Raw genomic sequence first — 23,384 nt, forward strand, 5'->3', positions numbered from 1 at the left:
TCACCCAAGCAGGCTAGGTGACAAGACTTCTTAGCAGAGTTCGACTACAAATTGGAGTACAAGCAAGGGAAGACGAATGTCGTTGCCGATGCCTTAAGCCGGAAGGCCGCACTCGCAGCTAATGTACTACCCCAAAGTTCTCTCATGCAGAGGATACGATAGGGCTTATTGCATGATTCCCAAGCCAAAAGTCTGTTATAGCTTGTCAAAGATGGGAAGACAATAAGATTTTGACTCCATGATGGTGTTCTCTATGCAATAAGGAAGAGAATCTATGTTCCAAGATGGGACAATTTGAGGCGAGAGCTACTGAAGGAGTGTCGACTCAAAGTGGGCGGGACATCCAGGTACTCATCTAACTTTAGCATTGATGAGTGAAGCTTACTACTGGCCATAGATGTGGGAACATGTAAACTCGTTCGTGCAAACTTGCCTTGTATGATAGGAAATGGACCCTCATATCTCCTCAGCAACACCTTGTGTACCTTACTAGTGGACTTGTGTTGAGAGGGGTTAGGTAGTAGTTGATCCTAGCCCTCTATTGTGGTGGTAGGTGGGATATGATCTCTATATAAGGAGGATGTCTCATTCTGTATCCTCACCCCTCAACTTGTAAAGCATTGAGTATCAATACAAGCATATATTCTCCCAAACTCTCTTGAGTGTTCTTTAGCATTCTTATCGTTCTTGCTCTTGTTATTGTGTTCTTGCTTGGTTCGATTTTATTTTGTAGGAAGGAAGGCTGACCTAGCTTGTTTGAGAGGCGATCAAGTCTAAGGCCGCACGGAAGGAAGACTCCGAAAAAAGCTGACTTAGCTTATTTAATTCATTTTTTAAAACAGATTTTAAGTACACCAATCCCTTATTCCACGTATAGTTGCTCTAGACAATTTTGATGAAGGGTACGAGGTATGTGACCCTTATCCTATTCAAAAGAAAATATATTCTTCTAGAAACGATTACGTGGTATTAGAGAAAGGCCCAAACTACCTTGTACCCTTTGATATATCTTATTGTAAGCGTGGGAATGAAACTGGATGAGGATAAACCCAGTAAGGCTATGCAATCATTATTTGTGCTTTGAAAATATTAATTACTTTTGACATTTTGTTTTTAAGACTATGCAATCTTTATTTATTTATTGTACTCCCAAATACAAGTAGACAATTAATCACTTAAACATGGACACGTGATAGTTATTTACCCTCGGAAACTTTCATTAATGGAGTTCATCTTACATAATATCCCTCGGAAAAAGCAACCAATAACACAATAAGATCAAAATGGACACTTGAAAAATAACAAACTAGCTGTAGTTCTTAAAAGCCCTAGTTGACCTTTCTACAATTGGTCCTAATCTGACCATTGGTGCCCGTGAGAGGGCTAAGGTTTCCCATCTTCTTCATAGCATTGGCAAAATCTGCCCTGAAAGTCCTAGGATTGCTTATGTAAGCATCGACTATGGTGTTGGTGGATCCACCACTATAGAGTTGCTGGTCCGAGTGCAACAAACCCTTCTGGCTCACCAAGTTCCTGAAGTAAGCATTGTCGAAAGAGGTTGGGCTTGTGACTTCAAGTGGGGAAAGTGTGTTGTCGCCTCCACTACTTGGACACTGTGATTTCAAGGATGTTGCAAATGACGTGTCTATGTTGGCTTCGTTATAAAGTCTAGGCCGAAATGATATGCACCTAGCTTGGCCAATGGTGTGTGATCCTAATGAAACAAGAAAAAAAGAACAAAGTAATTAGATATTAAACTTGTAGATATGGTTTAGGTCAATTGGTCAAATACTGATAATAAATAATAAAGATTGAACTTAATTTGTTTGTTCGGTTCATTTTTACACATGATTTTTCATGTTATTCACCCACTATTTTGAGTTAGTTCTTGACATTTTATAGCTTTTTACTTCCTTTTTTGTGTTTTCTTAGATTTTACCTTGGTTGGAATGAAAATGAGCTAAAAGTGCACTATTTGTTATAATTTCTGTTTTTGTTCATTTTCGTAGGTCAACTTCTTGGCCTGGGATCAACATGCTCCGGTGCTCGGATGAGGTCATGATCTTCACGAGACTTGTTCCAATGGATGTTAACTACAACATATCCAAATTTGAGCTCCATTGGACAAGTATTGCCCATCCAACCAATCCAGCATGTTACCACAGCTCTGAAAATCCGAACTTGGCCAGCTTTTACCTCCTTTGTGTTATTTTGATTTTCTTGTTACCATAACTCTTGGTAACAAGAAGTTACCTTAGCTTTGAGATAATTTCTGAAGCAATTGGCATCTTTGTGAGGACAAAGCTTCATGATGGCAAGGGGACAATGGGCTAAGGCTTTATCAAAGGTGGTAGTTTTATATTAAAAGGTAAAAGCTGGAAAGGAGGAGAGAGGGAGAAGAAGTCAAAGGGCAATCTGATTTGGGGGAGCTTTGCAACGGGAGAGAGAGGCTATTCCATCAGTCTACACATTGAGAGCAGATTTTGGGAGAGTTGGAGCTAAGAGAAAGCCAAGGTGCAGCCAAGAAAAGTGGAGAAGAAGACTTCCACCATTGATGATCTTGAAGCTTTCATCATTTTCTGAAAATCTGTAAACTCTTTCTAATTTTATTTTGAGTTTGTATTTGGAATAAGTATGAGCAACTAAACTCCATAGCTAGGGCTTAGGTTGAAGCCCTAAACATGATTACCTTATTGTTTTGATGCTTGAGTGTATGAATTTCTAAATATTGTTGATGAATTCCAATTCACCAAATTAATCTATCCTTGATGTGTGTTTTTCCTTGGTTGGCCATCTTTGAAAGCATGCCTCTTGAGATTGTTGGGATTATGTGTATCTTCATGTTTTCCTAAGCAATAGATGGATGGAGTAAGAACCATCCATGTGAATTGGTTTCTTGAATACCTAATGTAAACACCATGCTATTAGGATTCTTGTGATGTTCATATTCTCTTTGAACTTAATGGGTTTTCCTTGTAATCGAATCGAAGTACGAACCATACCTAGGTTCGGTTATGAGGAGAGCACAAGTATTGTAGCACGAACCATGCACTTTACGTATATTAGAGAGAATCAATGCGTCTTGAGCCACGACCCATGGTCTTGATTGCGAACATCTTCATCAACACGTTTAGAGAGTTCATCACTTGAGTATTCATGAACTTTGGTAGAATTGTTTAGGGTGGATTCCGAAACCCTAGTGTGTGTTACATTTTAATTTCACATCTTGATAATTCATCTATGCCATTCTTGTTAAATTTAGAGTTCATTTACATTCATGCAATAGAAATAGGTCACTTGAAACAAATCAAACCCCCCCCCCCCCCCCAAAATGTGTGTGTGAGTTGCGTGTTTGACACGTTTTGTGTCTTTGTTACTGAATTTTATTTGTTTCTGTAATTGTTTTGGACTTTTGGTCCGCGTTGTGTTCTTGCATTTTCTGTGCTGAATCCAACCGTATAAAGAACTTGAATTTTGGACATACGGTTGGAAAGTTATAGGCAAAACACTGGACAGAGGTCGAAACTGGAAAAACAGAGAAACGAATCTGCCCAAAAACGACCGGTCGTTACTGTTCAGCGACCGGTCGCACTGTTCACTGTTCACGGCACTGTTCACTGTTCACAGCACTGTTCACAGGTGATAAAGTGGTGATAAAATGGCGATAGAAAATGCTGTTTGTGTTTTTGTTTAGTTTTCTTGTGTTGTTTCATTTCTTTTACACTTCTTTACTCATTTTTAGTTTCCATTTTGCATTTGTGCATTTGTGGTGTGTCAATTAAGTGTTCTTTACGTACTCAAATTAGAACTTATAGGAAGCCGACAAGTTCTTCGTGGGATCGACCCCGTACTTATACAATCTATACTTCAATAGATTCGTGCACTTGCGGGTATTTTTAATTGGTTGTTTGCACATTAATTTGTGTCCTCTTAGGAATGCAACAATTTTTGGCGCCGTTGCCGGGGAACTGGCACGGTTGCTTATCTGTTTTGTTTGAGTATGTTTAGAGTACTTAGTTTTATTTTTGTTTATTGATTGTTGTTTCATTTTATCTTGATTTGTTTTTGTTTCTTTTTCTTATAGGAACATCCGAGGAGTCATCTCCACCATCTCCAATGGCAGCCGCAACTGAAATTGTGGAACTTACTATGCAAGAATACTCCAATAAATTTGGGATGGAGGAAGCAAATGCATTTGGCTCATTTCAGAATGAGTTGACTATGAATGAATATTTCCAACAAACATACAATCCGGAGTGGAGAAATCATTCAAACTTCTGGTGGACCGACAATCCAAATTTTCAACAAGGGCCATATCAACCATATCAAGGCCAACATAATACTTGTCCACCTCATGATCAACCTCGACATTACACTCCACCACAATCTTACCAACAACCTCAAGGACCGACTTTGGAAGAAATTGTTGCTTCAATGATTAGAAACACAGATAATTTCATCATGCAGAGGAATGACACTCACATGCAGAGGAATGATACCCACATGCAGAAAATGAATAAGGCCATTGCCAATCTAGAAAATCAAGTGGGGCAAATTGCTATAGCTTTGAGTCAAAGGGAAGTTGGGATGATGCCTAACCAAACAGTGATACCAACCGGGCATGAGCATGTTCAAGCAGTTACCTTGAGAACTGGTAAGGTAATTGGTGAAATTGATGGTTCTAAAAATTTGATTCACAATGTTGATGACATGCAGGTTGAACAAGTGACTGAGCCTAAAGAAAAGGATGAAAGCAACAAAGAGAAAGATAAACAAGCAGCTTCTTCATCCGAATGGATCCCAAAGCATGAACTTGCAAGAAGGGCAAGAAAGGAGAAGGTAAGTCGTGAACCTACTGATGAAGAAATCTTACGTGCTCCTTTTCCTCACAGGCTTATGAGTTCCAAAAAAATTCAACATACCAAGGACATATTGGAAACTTGTAGGAAAGTGCAAGTCAATATTCCTCTATTGGAGGATCTTTGTACCAACAAGAGGAACTTCAAAAATGATGAAACGGTTGCACTAACGGAAGAGGTTTCTGCTGTTTTACAAAGGAAGCTTCCTCCCAAGTTGGAAGATCCAGGAAGTTTCACAATTCCATGTGTAATTGATGATAAATTGTTTGAGAAATCTTTAATTGATTTAGGTGCTTCAATTAATCTAATGCCTTATCCTGTTTTTGAAGTACTAGAGGAAGACAAGCTGAACATCCATGTTCCAAGTACCAACCATATGTTCAATGTCATTCCTTCTACTCAAATGAGAAGGCCACCCAATCCTAAATATGTGCCTCATCCATCTAATCAACATATTGAAGAGCGCTTAAAATTGCTTTTGAAATCTACTTATGCGCATAAAAAGAAAAGAATACGAAATGGGTTGATTGGATGGCAAAGAGATTTGAAGAAACTTCATGTTCGGCACAAGGAGGCGATTGAGCCAAAACCCCCTAAGTGACCATGGTATGTTGGAAGTCCGGCAAAAGACTTTAAACTTAGCGCTTCTTGGGAGGCAACCCAAGGTGAATAAAAGAAGTTTGTTGTTGTCCTAATCGCTTCAAAGTGGAGTTTCTCTAGACTCAAACTTTCTTTTATTTTATTTTTATTTTATTTTATTTTATTTTTGAGTTAGGGTTACATTTTTCCAACCAAGGTAATTTCGAATTTCTTGTTGTTTCTCTTTGTTTTTCTTACTCTTTCTTTCTTTTATTTGTTTGTGTTTCTATTTTGTTAGTAAGTTTGGGAAGTAGATTGCTTCATGATTGCACACTCTGAACTTTGGCTCAAATGCTTATTCCATTTCATAACATGTGATTACATTTATAAACTTGAAAATGCATACATAAAATTCCTAATCACACGTTCATTGTTGCATTCTGCGCCACCTGAGGCTTCTGCTAATTGCCTCTATCTGTTCTTGCTTGTAGAATCTGCAGCAGCTCTACATGATCATCATTCCTTTTTTGCAGCATCTCTACATGCTGGTTGGCACTGTAGAGCCGCTTCTGCAGGTCCGCCACCAGAGCTTTCAGGGCCGCCACCTCCTCACTCAGTGCCCCGCACTCTCGTGTTCTCGCCAGTAGGCGCATGCCCAAATTTGTGGCCGAGACCGCGTTGAGCACGGTTAGATTGTGGGACTCGTCCACTGCCATCTGGTCAGACCTCTGCGCCACATGCAGATGATCTGCAACTGTAAGTCTGCTGACAGTCATGCCCTCCGGCATTACTGCCCTTCGCGGCACCACCTCAGAGAAGTTTGAGGCCGAGCCATGATGGTATGAGGAGTTTGGGAAGATAGGGTTTGGAGGAGCCCGTATCTGGGCATTTGGTGGTGCAAGCGACAACTCAAGGTTAAGGTCATCAACAAGCATATCTGGGGATGCCATTGATTTTTCTGTCTGGGCTTTTTGATGGTTTTTCTTGAGTTTGCAGGTTGAAATGCAGGATGCTCCTTCTTTCAACCGAGAAGTGGTTTAAATAGACTTATTCTCATACGGGAGCCGACACCACTTTGTATTTCCGGAGCAATTTGCGGATGAGTCAAGTTAAACAGGGAAGCATTTCTGCTTTCACTTTACTTTCTTTCCCTCCCTGTTTTCTGGTGCATTGTGTTTTGATTTCTTTTTAGTTTGTCGTCTTTGTTTTATTTCCGTTGGGGAAGTGTGCTTTGTTTCTTTTTAGTTTGTCGCATTCCCTTTATTCAAGTTTGGGAAGTGCGTTTTGTTTTTCTTCTTTGTCTTTTGCAACTTTCTTTTCTTTTATTTCCGAAAACGAGAAATTGAAAAAAAAAAATAATAAAATAAAAAAATTCACCGAAAGGCAAAGACAAACAGGCACACCAATAATACACTAGAATCATTTTTTTCCAGTGCTCGGTGTCTCGACCATAGGACCCTTGAGTTTAGCCCTTTGGCTATCCACTTCCGGGGCTTCACGCACAGCCTCTTGGGGCTCATCACTCGAGCTCCCAAAGATTGCATTCTTAGCTTGAGCGTAACCACTCTCGCGGTCTGTTTTCTTGCGTTTTCCCGGTCGGTCTATGTCCTCCAGCTGCTTTCTCATGTCATGGGCGTAAACACTTACCATCTTTGAGAGATTTTTGTTCTCTTCCCGCAACGCCTCCAGCTGGTGTCGATTCACCTCTAGTATCCTTGCCCTTTCTGTTTTTAAACTTTTAATAATACTCTGGCACTCTTCAACCATACTTCGCTCTGCCGCCAACTGACCTCTTAGCACCTCCGCCTCATGGGACTTCGCAATTAGGCGATGACCCACACTTGCGACTGTTGTTGTGCTTTGCACGCTTAGTGCCAGAGCATCGCTCACGACCCGGTTGTCATCCCTTGATCCCAGCACCCGTATATCCTTGGGAGTCACTAGATTTCTAGCAACTCCAAGGGCAACATCGTTGTCCAGCAGTATCGAGTCATTCACTGTCACGTGCCCCCGTGCTGAGGCAAAGTAGGGCATCCACACTGGTGCCACTGCTTGGCCCTGAGTCTGAGTTGGTTGAGCTAGGTTGAGATCCAACGAGAATGGGTAGGAAGAGGCCATTTGAACTTTCTTTTCTTTTGTTCTTGCTTTTCTCTTTTGTGTGTTTCTGAGTTTTGTGTATTTTCCCCCAACTCTTTCTCTTCTTCTTTTATAGAGTTAGTTTCTACGTAACCCTAGCCACTGCGCTTCTGGTTTGGCGCGGCCCTTGCGGCCTATCCCCCTCTATCGCCTCACCTGTCCCCCAACCCCTTTAATTGCATTTCCGCCTTTCAGCGCTTTCAAGAAACGAAAGTCGTCACGCCTTCCTATGAAGGCAATAATTCTGGCTTGTCGACACGTCTCTCACTTTGTATCCCGTGACTCACAATAGCCGAGACATCAGGGCCCACTATTTCTATTTTTCTGAGTTCTCGCTCTTTGTGCTTCTGACTTGGTTTCTTTGTTTTATATACTTTCTTCGCTCTTGGGCTTTCATTTGGGTTGGGCTTTCATTTTGGTTTGTGCGTTTCTTTGGGTTGGATTTCTGCATGTCTGAGACTGTTGTTAGGGCTTACTGTTTTATTTTATTTTTATTTTTTATTTGGTTTCGTTTTTGTTTTTGTTTTTGCAGCTTTGTTGTAATTTTATTTCATGTTTGTTCTTGTTTTTAATTTCTTTATCCCTTTATTTCTTGTTATAACATTGTTGATGCCTAAGTTCTTTAACATTGAGGACAATGTTTATTTCTAAGTTTGGGAAGGGATAGCAAGTCTTTTTCGTTTCACTTAAACTCTTGCTTTCTTTTATTTTGTTTTCTTTTCTGTTTTCAGTCTTTTTGTTTTCGAGTCACTTTCCGGACATATACGATGAGACTGTGATGAATGTTTACATGACTTGATTGAAAATGCTAAAAAAAAAAAATTTGTTATTCACTAAATGGCATCGTTCTAGCATGATATGTTTGAAACCCTCTATGCACTTGCCATTTGTTTCATAATTCTCCAGTTGAGGGATTTGCATGATCCAAAGAATTGTATCAAGCATGAATTAGACTTGTATAACCATATAATGTGAGCTTTGAGCCTTTTGCTTCAATTCATGAGTGTTATACACATATTCTTATTTTCTTGTCATCCGAGTTGTTGTTTGATCTCATTATTCATTGATTTGGTTGAGCACTTAAAAGTCACTCATTCTTGTGCAATTTGATTACATGACATTTGAGAAATGATATTGAGGCCCTCTTTGGACCGTTTGTGCCTTTCAAGCTAACCGTATGCATGCTTAAGCATGATTTTCCATTGTTAACCACCTTGAGCCTATATGTATGTAAGCCTTTTCTTTCAAGTAACCAATTTTTACTTCTAGCCTTAGCCTGAAAAACAAGAATATACCTTTCTAAGGAACTCATGAGCTTTAATTTAGATGTGTTTTTCATGCTAAGTTTGGGAAGGGTTATTACATTTCAAAAAAAAAAAAAAAAAGAGTACTTCACTCAAAGGGTGAAAGAAAAGAGAAAAGTTGTGGTTAAGTGGCAATGGTTTCAAATCCAATTCCATGTTTCTTGGTTGTTCGAATGGAAGGAAGGAGTGTGAATCATAATTAGTGGAGGTACAAGGCTTTGTGGTCTATTTGATCACCCCTAAAAATAAAAAAAAATTAAAAAAAAATAAAAAAAAATTTGAAAATCTTAAGCGTGATGTTTCAAAGTCTTTTAGTCAACGATTATATGCTCTTACATTGTGAGTTCCTTGGACTTTGTTGTATCCATATCCTTCATTTCTTACTCACCTTGCACCCTTAGCCCCATTACAACCTATAATAAAGACCTAAATTGATCCTAAATGTCATGTGGTTGATTTGCACACATTTTTCAGCTTTTGAGTGTTTAGCATCCTTCTTGAGATCATATTCATGCATGTTTTTCAGCTTGCTAATTTTGAGTTAAGTCCCTTATGGTTTAACTCTATTCTCATGTCTATTATTGAGTGTTGCATTGTAACCCTCTCCCGAGTGATTCATTTGTGAGAGGACAACTTTGGTGAGATTTGAAGTTACATTTGTGCTTGGTATGATTTTTTGAAGTTGTGTGAAAACTGAAATTGGAGAATGAGTTTCATTTGGCCATCACACTACTACACTTGAGCATGTTGTGTTCTGAACTTTGCCGCCTTGTGACTAATGTCTAAACTAAGTTTTTCTTGTGAAAATTTTTGAGTCATTTGCATAAGTCACTCTCTCTTTGGAAAGTGTTCGGAAAGTTTTGTTTCGAGTCTTGTTTTAGTTTCTGTTTTGCTCGAGGACTAGCAAAAGATAAGTTTGGGAAGTTTGTTCGGTTCATTTTTACACATGATTTTTCATGTTATTCACCCACTATTTTGAGTTAGTTCTTGACATTTTATAGCTTTTTACTTCCTTTTTTGTGTTTTCTTAGATTTTACCTTGGTTGGAATGAAAATGAGCTAAAAGTGCACTATTTGTTATAATTTCTGTTTTTGTTCATTTTCGTAGGTCAACTTCTTGGCCTGGGATCAACATGCTCCGGTGCTCGGATGAGGTCATGATCTTCACGAGACTTGTTCCAATGGATGTTAACTACAACATATCCAAATTTGAGCTCCATTGGACAAGTATTGCCCATCCAACCAATCCAGCATGTTACCACAGCTCTGAAAATCCGAACTTGGCCAGCTTTTACCTCCTTTGTGTTATTTTGATTTTCTTGTTACCATAACTCTTGGTAACAAGAAGTTACCTTAGCTTTGAGATAATTTCTGAAGCAATTGGCATCTTTGTGAGGACAAAGCTTCATGATGGCAAGGGGACAATGGGCTAAGGCTTTATCAAAGGTGGTAGTTTTATATTAAAAGGTAAAAGCTGGAAAGGAGGAGAGAGGGAGAAGAAGTCAAAGGGCAATCTGATTTGGGGGAGCTTTGCAACGGGAGAGAGAGGCTATTCCATCAGTCTACACATTGAGAGCAGATTTTGGGAGAGTTGGAGCTAAGAGAAAGCCAAGGTGCAGCCAAGAAAAGTGGAGAAGAAGACTTCCACCATTGATGATCTTGAAGCTTTCATCATTTTCTGAAAATCTGTAAACTCTTTCTAATTTTATTTTGAGTTTGTATTTGGAATAAGTATGAGCAACTAAACTCCATAGCTAGGGCTTAGGTTGAAGCCCTAAACATGATTACCTTATTGTTTTGATGCTTGAGTGTATGAATTTCTAAATATTGTTGATGAATTCCAATTCACCAAATTAATCTATCCTTGATGTGTGTTTTTCCTTGGTTGGCCATCTTTGAAAGCATGCCTCTTGAGATTGTTGGGATTATGTGTATCTTCATGTTTTCCTAAGCAATAGATGGATGGAGTAAGAACCATCCATGTGAATTGGTTTCTTGAATACCTAATGTAAACACCATGCTATTAGGATTCTTGTGATGTTCATATTCTCTTTGAACTTAATGGGTTTTCCTTGTAATCGAATCGAAGTACGAACCATACCTAGGTTCGGTTATGAGGAGAGCACAAGTATTGTAGCACGAACCATGCACTTTACGTATATTAGAGAGAATCAATGCGTCTTGAGCCACGACCCATGGTCTTGATTGCGAACATCTTCATCAACACGTTTAGAGAGTTCATCACTTGAGTATTCATGAACTTTGGTAGAATTGTTTAGGGTGGATTCCGAAACCCTAGTGTGTGTTACATTTTAATTTCACATCTTGATAATTCATCTATGCCATTCTTGTTAAATTTAGAGTTCATTTACATTCATGCAATAGAAATAGGTCACTTGAAACAAATCAAACCCCCCCCCCCCCAAAATGTGTGTGTGAGTTGCGTGTTTGACACGTTTTGTGTCTTTGTTACTGAATTTTATTTGTTTCTGTAATTGTTTTGGACTTTTGGTCCGCGTTGTGTTCTTGCATTTTCTGTGCTGAATCCAACCGTATAAAGAACTTGAATTTTGGACATACGGTTGGAAAGTTATAGGCAAAACACTGGACAGAGGTCGAAACTGGAAAAACAGAGAAACGAATCTGCCCAAAAACGACCGGTCGTTACTGTTCAGCGACCGGTCGCACTGTTCACTGTTCACGGCACTGTTCACTGTTCACAGCACTGTTCACAGGTGATAAAGTGGTGATAAAATGGCGATAGAAAATGCTGTTTTTGTTTTTGTTTAGTTTTCTTGTGTTGTTTCATTTCTTTTACACTTCTTTACTCATTTTTAGTTTCCATTTTGCATTTGTGCATTTGTGGTGTGTCAATTAAGTGTTCTTTACGTACTCAAATTAGAACTTATAGGAAGCCGACAAGTTCTTCGTGGGATCGACCCCGTACTTATACAATCTATACTTCAATAGATTCGTGCACTTGCGGGTATTTTTAATTGGTTGTTTGCACATTAATTTGTGTCCTCTTAGGAATGCAACAATAATGTTTAGTAATTGATTTCTAAACCTGAGAGAGCCACCATTTCCCTGGCGGTGAAGCCCTTGTTTGAGAAAGCAGAAATGAGGGCAGCCAGGTTCAACTGGGGACCAGGTAGGTTGGAATTGGCAGCACTTAAGCTTGCGGTGGTTGCATCTCTTCTGCCTAATGGCACTGTGTAGGTCGGTCCACCCAACTGATTAAACAATTTAATTAGTTAGTCCCAAAAAGAAGAAGAACAGATAATGACATAAATTATGTTGGAGCATTTTGACTTACCGCAACAATAGAGTCCCTAGCGGCAACGGTCAAGATGTCAGCACAAGAGACCACCTTGGGGCAAAGGCTCTCCAATTGGGTTTTAATGGTGTCGATGACATCAAAACCCCTCAAAGAATTAGCATTGGGACCTGCCGTTTTCTCTCCAGTCAAAGTGGATGTGTCGTCCAACAGAACCGAAGCATCACATCCCTGTTTCATGTAAAATTCACATCTCTTAATTATTCAAACTGGTAACAAAAAAGCAAAAAAAAAAACATTTGCATGAATGATTCATAGCTTGTCACTAAATAGATTTTGGACATAATTGAGCCCAAAAGTAACCCAGAGTACTTTTCTTTTTGGTCGGTAAAGGATCCAATATGCTTTAGGAACATAACAAATAAGGGGTTTTCAATCATGGTGCTCATTCCTGCTAGCTATGACTTTAGCAGTATTTTTTTGGGAGATTCACTATTATACTCAATATAGGAGCTCAAATTATAAAAATAAAAAAACCCTATATGAAATGGACTTTAGAAACACACTCAAAGCCCATTTATAACATAACAAAAAGGTTTTTAACTTCTTTAAATTACAAAACTGTCATTGATTTCTTAAAACAAACTCAACCTCAAAACCTCATAAAAAAGCCCAAAACACCCAGTTTGGCATTGCTGTGCTGTGAAAATAATCACTGTCAGATTTGCTGTGAGAGAAATCAGCTGTGAGGGAAAGCAGTTTGGCGTTTGTTAAACTTTTTGTTAAAAGTGTTGTTGGTATTGATTTCCTCATAATCAGAAAATTATTGTGGCATAATCATTAAACCCATCGCCTCTTCAAAACTGATTCCTGCATAATTAGAAAATGAAAGCACCTCATTAGCTGCTTTCTCTTATAGCTTTCTCTCACAGCAATTTTTAATAATAAGTGATTTTCTCACAGTTTACCAAACGGCCTGGACTTCCCAAATTTTTTTTAAAATCACTTGTCAACCCAAATAAGAAATGCCAAACGGACACTAAATAGGGCATCAAAGTAATTTAATAATCAAAATTAAATTCAATAGGGCCAGTTATCATTTTTTAGGTTTTTTTTTTTAGAAATTAAATAGTGTATAATTTTTTTATAATTTTAGTGCTAAGAATAGGTATATAACTAAATATCTCTATTTTTTTTTATCGTGTTGTTGTTTGCATAGCCTTGGGCAACACTAGGTAGTTCAAAACGCGTGGACCGCCAAGACTGAAACAAAGGGTCAGAGCAGATTGTCGTATGGTGAAATATGAATTACTTGAAAAAGAAAAAAACATACAGAGAATAAAAAAATACTTTTGTGAACACAATTAGAAAGTCAAATAATTTGGCTATTTGAGGGTTCAAACTGTTTTGCATGTCGACAAGACAAATTGCGTAACACTTATAATTTAAATTAATCTAAGATTATCTTTCATTTTAGCAACGATAGCAAACGAAAAACTTTTCCCTTGAGATATTTGAAAATGTTTCTTCCTCATTTGTCACAGAAAATAACAAGATCTTAAAATATAAAAAAGCTGTCCTAGTCACAGAAAATAAAAATCGAGGAGTGATTGAGAATCCATTTTTTTAATTGATAAGCTATCTTCTCATTTGTTTCGTGGAATTTGATTTTATGATCTTTAAAAAAACCAATTCCATGAAATGAGAATCTATATAGAAATGTATGGAATAAGAAAATGCATGATATAGAACAAACACAGGACAGGAAATAATATTATTGGAAACCACTGGGGAAATAATTGAAAAAGGAGAAATTAAAGACTTGCATTGACAAAGCAATCATGGAAATGAAGACGGAGCAAGGAAGCTCCCATGCGAGCCTCGCTGGACACAGCTGAGTCCACAGCTGATTTTATGGTGGACAGGGCATTGGGGCAAGATGTTGAATAGAAAGTAGGGGACAATTGAGCTGAAGCTACTCCCACAAGAAACAAGAATAATGAAAATGAGATTTTAATGTTTGTGGCAGTGCATGAGCCTGCATGGTAGGAGCCCATGGCTAATGGCCTAATGGGTTCGCGAGAACTGAGAGAACAAGAAAGGAATAAGCAAAAGACGAAGGAGCCTAATGGGTTGTGCTTTAAGTGCTTGGTTTAAGGCACGATGAAAGCCAATGTATTTATAGCCAGTGGATAATTGGACGCTTGCGTTTTTGTGTAATGCTTCTAGACTTCGAGTCAACCAAGAAATAAAAGAATAATATATATGTAAATTTAGAAAGAAAGAAACTTTGGGTGAGGCATGGTAGTCTTGGTCTGTTCACTTTGGGTGAAGTTGCACAAAGCACACCCCTTACCCTCGGGTTAGTAGGGTCCCCCAACCACAAAATGTGGGTAGCAAATCAGAAAGAAAGAAAGAAAAAAGGAAGTGAGAGTGTGGAGGCAATTTTCATTTATAGCTATGATTAATTAATCATTAGGATAATTTTAGGATTGATCTTCATATTTTTTTAGAATTTTAAACAAAGAAAGACTTATTTTTATTAAATTCTGGTTAATGCTAATTCAAGTTAATTAAGATTAAATTGGTTTGTATCTAGTGTAGGTTTCATGGCCAATATTGTTGATATATATACATATAGCTTTCATGAACTGGTATATCAACGCATTAGGGTTGTCATTTCCACGATGCTATCAACTTTATACTATTGTATGCGTGTGAACTTTGGCTCGTTTTGTCTTTTTCCTGCTTTTTTTTCCACAGGATGGGTGAGCGATGATTCGGAACCAAACTCAACTATTTGCAGCCAGACAAAACGCAGCAGCATATTCGCCTTTGTGATCAATAAGGCCACATAAGTTGCGACGATGTGATATAAGGATCTCATGCTTCTGATTAACTTTAACTTTAGATAGCCAAAACATTTGAGTACTTTGGATTTTCACTAAGCTACAATATTGTTGTCTTGTGAAGATATAGGAAATAGCTCGTATGAATAAATTAACTTCGAGACTGACCGTGTTTTCAAATGAAAATTATATATGGTAATTACATATGTGAATGAATTAGCTTTGAGATTCATGTATATGTTGAGAAGCCATATTCTTGAGATATATATATATGTATATATATTGCCTTGTAAGGGGAGAAGCCAATCTTTAACACTAGTCCACAAAAGTGATTTTGGATAGGCCAATAATCACTTCTATGGAGAATCACTACTTTAAGGGCTTGTTTGGTATGCCTCACTGGACTGGACTGTGTTAAATAACACTTGAAACCCATGTTTGGCAAAGGAAGGGATTAACTTAAATGAGACAATATAGTCCAACAGTTAAAAAAAAGGGGGACTCGTGTGTCTAATATAGAGAACCCGAAATTGGGATCGCTAAATAGCGAGCGTGTTATTTTGAACACGCGAGTCCGATGGTTTTCCTTGGCTTGAATCAAAACCATGATCGGTTCATAATTGTATATCATTTTGTACCCTTCTAGCTTATGATTTGGTTATGTTTTTGAGTTAAACTTGTGCTTTTAATCCTTTTTGTGTTTATCTTTCAGTTCATTGAGCTTTAGGTAATAATGATGGCTTTAGAGAGCATAATTCATGCAATTCAAGCATGTTAAGGCCTAATTTGGATGAATGGATGAAGAGCTTAAAGACAAACTCATTTTGGCTACAGCCCCCTGCCAGTCCAGTTCCGTAGGTCATATTGCAAGCTTTGTTTCAATAACCTACATAGCTCGAATGAGGCCACATTCTTCATGAAAGTTGTTCCAATTGGTGTGTACTATAACATATCCAAAATTCAGCCCCATTGGATAAATCTGGAGTCCGTTACCTAGCAAACACAGAACCATGCTCAGGATGGATCTTATCAGCGCGGAAAATGAGTTAGCAATTTGTTTCGGCCTTAACTTCTTCCTCCGACCTTGGATTGGCCCAAATAACATATGGCTGGAAAGAAGACATTCTGAACTTCAATTTCGAGTGCTTAAAGTCCTAATTTGATTAAGAGAAGCCCAAGTTGTAAGCCCTTGAAGTTGCTGGTCATGCTGACCTCAGCATGTGCTGGTTGGATGCTTGGTCATGGTGAGCTAGGTATGAGCTATCATTTCTGGTTGGAAGCTTGGTCATGGTGACATGAAGATGAGCTAGGGCTGCTGGTGGGATCTATTGGTGAAGTGCATCAACCAATTCAAGATTTTCTAATACAAGTGCATCACCCAATTTAGATTTTCTAATACAAGTGCATCAACCATTTCAGATTTTATAAAACAAGTGTTGTATGCATTAGCCATATTGAATTCAGATTTTCACTTCCCCTAGGCCTATAAATAGGGAAGTTCTCTAAGCTTGTAAACACACCCCAAGGGGGGGAGCTCTCAAACACTTCTCTAGAGCTCCCTTTCCTTCTCTCCCTCAAATTCTCTTAGTTTCTCTTTCTAGTTTTCAATTGTTATAATGAGATCTTTGTGCTGAAATTTTCCTTTAAGTCTTTCCAAGTTCTACTTTAATTTTCATTGTTATGTAAATTCTTTTCTTTAGTTTCAAGTTTGATTAGTTTCCAAGTTTCAATTATGATTTTTGTTCTTATTCATTATGCTTATAAGTTAATATGATAGTTTGAATGATTGATCACCATTTAGGCTTGCATGTTAGCTATCTTGGTTTGAATTAAGAGTAGACACCATACTTTAATTCGAATTGAACTATGAATAGGAAGAGTATGTATGGACATTCGACAACAGGGATTAGATACATGCTTGGTTGTTTAAATTGTTCTTCTATGCTTAATGGGTTCCTAATGCTTAATTTTAGGTTAGACAACAAATGATCAAATTAGGGAATTAGGAACACAAGGTTATGACCACACACCATGGCTTAATCATACATTAGCTAGAATCAATCCGTTAATCTAATTGAACTTGGGAACTTATCTGCTTGAGTTAGTTATTTTCTTTCTTCCTTGTTTTATTTATTTCCCTTCTTTTTCATTTCTGTTTTGTGTAGGGAAAATGAATTGAATCATTCAATCACCAATCCTCGTGGGATCGACCTCGCACTTACATATGCTATACTACCAAACGGCTCGTGCACTTGCGAGTATCACAAGTTGAGGATGCAGTTGAACCCATTTTGGTGCAGCTGTATTTACACAACAAACCACACCACCACAGACGCAATCGACTGTGGCAGAACCCAACGCCCAGCGCTGCCCCCAAATTTCTTCTCACATAACCACCACCCTCAAGCCACGAACACAGACCCAGCACCGAGAATCCCAAGCCACCCACAGATTCATCTCCTAAGAAGCATGGATCTCATAAAAATAACTGAATATTGATGCAAAAATTCTCCTTTCATAAAATTAATTGTTGGCCTTACAGTCGGAGCGTCTAGATTGGATCTTTTGGTAATGAAGCTCATGGCACCTCCAGGATATGCACCCATCAATGTCTCTCCCAATCCCTTAACTATCTGTGTTTCCATGAAGAAACAATGATGATGATATTGTATTGATTTAAAACCCAGTATATCCAGCTGAGAGAGAGAAAGAGAGAGGGAGGGAGGGAGAGAGAAAGAGAGAGACAGAGCGGCGCTCGCGAGGAAGAAGAAGATGCGTTTGGGTGACGACGTCATTTCCTAATATTTTTTTTTCATAGATCTGTTTAGGGTTTGGTTCTTAAGCAATATTAAAATGGGCTTTGGGTAATGATATGTTTGGGTGAAAAAAGCCATAAATGCCTACAAATACTAAGAATAACAAAAAAAAAGCCCAAAATGCTACAATATATTTATAATTTTCAATTTTTTTATTTAATTTTTTTTAAAGTTATATATATATTTATATATATTTATTTTTAGGTTAAAATTTCTAATTAAAATTAAATATTAAAATAATTATTTTTTAGTCTGACACATCACCAAACATAGGTCTTCACTATTTTTACAATCCAGCTTCTTAGTCCGATGCAGCACCAAACGTAGGTCAGTACTTAATCCAGCTTAGTCCAATCCTAGCTAATCCAAGACAGTCCCAGGATTTAGTCCAGTCCATGACAGTCCGCTGTACCAAACGACCCCTAAATAGTTTTAAGTAATTCTGGGGAAAAGCACCTCATATGTGCTTCTCCTTGAAATCGTTTAAAATCACACTTAAGGTGATTATATCAAAAAGCATGTGAGAAGTGCTTCTCTGCATAAATGATTCTAGCCCTTACATAATCAATCTGAAACAAGTTTGAAAAAAACAGAATAATATGGACATATATACCTTTTTGATTGAGAAAGAGAATCCAATACAGAATGAGTGCTTGTTAATTTCATTCGCTATGTGCTGACTAGATAAAGCTATTTTCCTTTGAATCAAGAGTACATGCATGCACATACACCATTTACATCTTTTGTTATAATAATAAATAAATAAATAAACAACAAGGTAAAGACACACTGGGGCCTAGTAGTTAGCAGCTCATTGCCTCCCGTATTAGTAGTATTAAAATTTGATTAGTTTTCAAAAGTCTCATGAATAGTGAGATGATAGTGTTACTTTAATCACCTCTCCGACGTCCAGTCAATTCAAACAATTAAATTTCATTAACATCATATGCACGATTCGTTTTCTCAAGGTATTTATTTGCTTTCCTAGAAAGAGAGTGCGATTATCTTTGTTCTTTCGCCTATTTGACTTTATCTCAGTTTTGACACCAAGTAAAGCGAGGGGATAATGAACACGAGCTTGCATCCATCCATGCATCCTTTGGAAATTTCTGTTCAACAGGACCAGGATAGGGACGACCCCACACACCCATTGCTTTATGAACCACCGAGAGGCACTTGATTTTGATTAATTATTAAGTTAAAACTTTTTCCACAATAATTGCCAACAATTTATAGATTTTCTTTGTGATCAATAATTATGTTTTGCATGCATGCATGGTAATGAAAGATTAATTATATGAGGTTTGGTAAAGATCTTTCAAACACCACACGTTTGGTATCTGTTGATTTTCCCACGTAAAACCTGAATACTATGTTGTCTTACTATTTGATGGTTGACTTGCTTTTTCAGTCTTGCTTTGCTTGGCGCTAGCTGTTCGTCCGCTCATGACCACTTATTCGATGATTACTTAATTCTACATTGATCAAGGTCGTCTAATCTCTAATGACGATGTTTTGACAAATCAAATCTGAATTTAACAATTTTTTTCAAAAGGCGGCAATGAATAATCAAAGTTTGAACAAGAATAACTGAGAACAAAGATACTTAAGTCCAAAGCTTAATTAACAACTGGATTAGGCCATTTCCATAGCGACCCTCGACACAAAGTAACACCTCAGTATATATAATATACTGTTCAGACGGATTTGGGGTGTGAAAGTCTAACTTTTACGTGGGAAAATTCAACAAGGTCGCTTTTTTCATACTTGAGATGTGACAATCGATTTTGATTGGGTGGAGTGGCGCCTATGAGTCTTAATTAACGCGGTATTCTAAATTAATTTTGTTCTTTTGCCCGAGTTTTCAAATTATTGATTTCATATATATGGACATGACGAATATTTTCTCAAACCAATTAAAATCCATGACAGTTCATGTGAGAGCAATGTGCAACAACTTCGACATGCTAGCTAGATATCCCCAGTCAAGTAAACAAACCAATTAAAATTGATGATACAGTTCATGTGAGAGCAATGTGCAACTACTTCGACATGGATCCTAGCTAGATAAATAAAGCGATAGGAAAAAAAGAGTAATACAATGGGAATAAGTCTACTCACATCACTTATCAAAGAAGAGAGCGATAGGAAAAAAAGAGTAATACAACGGGAATAGGGAAGTATTTCTTGTCAAAGTTATAACCTATATACTCGGGGGCCAAAAAGATAGAGATTTGTACTGCAATCATTTTCTCCTTCCAAAAAATGAACATGTAATAAGGGAAGTAAAATGTTAATCATAATAAAGCTCTCTCAATTGATTTAAAGGGATCATAGAGTAAAAAACTAATGATAAAATGTTGGTACACTTAATGAGATTTTTCTAAGTGGAAGGCATGATGGTGATAGTGGCGATGATAGATGGATTAAATTCTGGCGCACGTGGCTTCCTGTGGTGTTATTGGTCTGGGTTGGTTCACAGGAGGGGGGCAGTTGGAATTTTAGTGAGAAGCTTTAAGTTATATTAGGTAACTTGCTTAGTTGGATCCTAGTCATCGGGTATTATTTGAAAAAAATTTGGTATTTTAAATTAAAAAAATAAAGGGAAGGGTTGTATGTGATTTAAAATGAATTTTATGGGTCTAAGCTCAATATAGTTGCCATTATTTTCTCAAACCAATTAAAATTCATGATAGTTCATGTGAGAGCAATGGTGTAACAACTTCGAGATGCTAGATATCCCCAGTCAAGTAAACAAACAAATTAAAATTGATGACATTTTTTGAGAGCAACGTCTAAGAACTTGCGATCATATACATCTTTATGTTAGATTTTATTTTAACCCTATTACATGAAGCCGGTCAAATGATCTTTGACTGAAATGGTTCATTGCATGAGTATTTGATTATATACATAGCAGAACAATGGAAACAACAATTAATAGAGAGGCTCGCCTAATTCCCTATAGGCTATAAACTTGGTTTTTTATTGCACTTATTCTTTCTCAATTATCAATAAAATACTGCCGCTCTTACTGAAAAGAAAAAATATATACATACATATAGGCCACTGGCGGACCCAATACATGCCTACTGTGGACAGCTGCCCACACTTAAGTGTTTTCTTCACCCATCTAGTCAAACACTTTGCCAATAAAAATAAGACACTTGGTTAATATTTTGCATGCAAAATCCCCACTCAGAACCCTAAATAAGTAAAGCCTTCAAGGTTTTAGCCCAAAACTTCTCCTATATTGAAAATATCAAGACCCAAGACTTGATAAACATGTGGTCCAATATATAAAGCCTTAGATTTTGGCCCAAAATCATATATTAAAAAAATTATTGAAATAGATTATGTGTTATAATATATATCGTATTACTATGAAAACCTAGACTTTGTAGGAGTCAGTTATGAAATTGTTTTTTATGCCCCCAGATGGACAAAAGTTTGGGTCCGCCATTGATATAGGCAATGATAATTAGGAATTTTAAGAATCAATAATTAATCGACAGTCATCAAGGAAGAGTGATTTTTGGCATGATCTCAAATTCTCAATGGGTTTAAGAAAGATAGGGCATAATCAAACATGATCTCAATGGGTTTAATATATTTTTAAAATTTATTCCCTGTACATTACTACATTTCTTTGATAACTTTTCTCGTGGAACTCTTAGTTAATCCGTTTAATTTCAAAAGCTTCCTGTGAGTGATTCAAAAGCTAAGCCAGTATATTATCTTAATCAATCACCTCATAGATGCTAAGATCCGGCCAAGGACTCGAACCATTTAAAATTGATGAAACTTTATGAGAGCAACATGTAATTAACAACTCCTATGCTAAGATCCAGTCAAATGCTCAAACCAAATTAAATTAATTTTGGCCCTATTACTTGACATTGCTTCTTTTAATGATTTGTCTCATGATTTCAAACCCTCAGATATCTTATTTGTGCAAGCACGCTTTGTGTGTGGCTTATGGTGAAATCTCTTCCTCCTCTTCCCAAGACAAGGAAGAACTCATTACGCTTCGTGTGTGGCTTATGGTGAAATCGCTTTGTGTGTGGCTTACGCTGCACTTTCTTCGTCCATAATTAGCTTGATAGTTCTTCGCCGGCAATATATTTTTCCTTCTCTATGCTCAATTTTTTTAGTTCCAAACATTCGGGCTTTTTTTTTCTTCTGGGTGCCTTGACTTTTTTTTCACACCCCACATGGAGGAAAGTTTTTCCTCTCATGCATTTCTTTTTTATTTTCCCTATCTCCTCCTCTAGAATTTTCTTTAGAACTCCTTACCCCTTCTCTACATTTTGAAACCTTGAATTGAGTATAGAACGTACCTTAATTTTCTTGAAATTCCTTCTTCAAGGCATCTCTTGCTTCCTTTGCTTCCTTAGAATCGGCCAGCATGCCTAGGGTTGATTGTCACGGCTCTAATAGAGATTAGAGTCGGCCCTTATGCCCAAAGTGATCAAACTAGCTCTCACGTCCAATACGATCAAACGAGCTCTGATACCATTTGTTGGAATTTAGAAGTGAGTGTTGCATGATGGATACCATTTAGTTTATAGGGAGAAGGGGTGTAGGACAAGATAGGATAATAGTTGAAACAAAGTGATTTTATTACATTGGAGGAGAATAATACATAGCTTGGTGTAGGCTAATTGGCCTACTTCAACTAGAAAGCGTTTAGTGTTTAGGCTTATAGGCTTACTGACCTTCATTCTCTCATGGTGATCTTAGCTTGGTGAGCTTATTGGCTTCTCAACATAGCTTAGTTTGGGAAGCTTATTTTGCTCCCTTAATTGGGAGTTCTCTTGATTAACTCCCACCACCTTTAGTTGAATACATGCATGCCTATTTATTTAGGCAAGGTGTTGCCCCATTGTCCAAGTCCCACCGACTTGGTCAATCTCTCCCTAGTCACATATTTTATTTCTCTAGACTTTTCTAGCTATATAAGATAGTTGCTAAGTTATTTATAGTATTTTACAATAATTATGCCATGCAACATTGAGCTTGCCGACTTTGCATAGTCGGTGAAGTCTTTTTCTTGAATCCTCTAAATTCTTCTTGAATTATTAAGCACAAATGTGCATTATTTTCAACACTGCAGATAGCACCAAACCAGCCGAGTTGCATTGCAGACCCAACTTCTTCTCTGTAGATGTCCTGCGTGATTTTTCCAAAATGAGGTATGTTGTGGGCTTTGGTAGCCATTATCCGAAACATGTGCACCACAGAGGAGCATCTATTCCGAAGAACAGTATTAAATACAGTTGTAAAGGGGGATGGAAATGGAGGTACAGTTTGAAGCCAAACGCAAATATAATTGTTGGTGCCGTGGTTGTTGGTCCGGACAAACGTGACACCTTCCATGATGTTCGTCATAATTACAATTACACCGAGCCTACTCTTGTGGGAAATGCAGGTTTAGTGGCAGCTCTTGTTGCTTTGTCAGGAGAAACAACTACGGGGATTGACAAAAAATACCATGTTCTCTGCAATTCCTCCGATGTTTCCAACTCCACCACCACCTCCTTCCTCACTATGAAAACCATGAG

At 37.7% G+C, this 23,384-nt stretch overlaps 1 protein-coding gene across 1 annotated transcript; it reads right to left on the minus strand.

Annotated features, from left to right (window-relative positions):
• Positions 1 to 1,328: 1,328 nt before the first annotated feature.
• On the minus strand, positions 1,329 to 14,319 carry LOC110768374 (cationic peroxidase 1). Its single transcript, XM_088255510.1, has 4 exons — positions 13,982 to 14,319; positions 12,195 to 12,386; positions 11,946 to 12,111; positions 1,329 to 1,714 (listed from the first exon to the last, which is right to left on the minus strand). Exons 1-4 carry the CDS (start codon positions 14,210 to 14,212, stop codon positions 1,329 to 1,331), a joined length of 975 nt encoding a protein of 324 aa, XP_088111636.1. The 5' UTR covers positions 14,213 to 14,319.
• Positions 14,320 to 23,384: the final 9,065 nt, after the last annotated feature.

This window comes from Prunus avium, chromosome 6, assembly GCF_965620075.1.
Source record: "Prunus avium chromosome 6, drPruAviu1.hap1.1, whole genome shotgun sequence".
In the NCBI taxonomy this organism is placed as follows: domain Eukaryota; kingdom Viridiplantae; phylum Streptophyta; class Magnoliopsida; order Rosales; family Rosaceae; genus Prunus; species Prunus avium.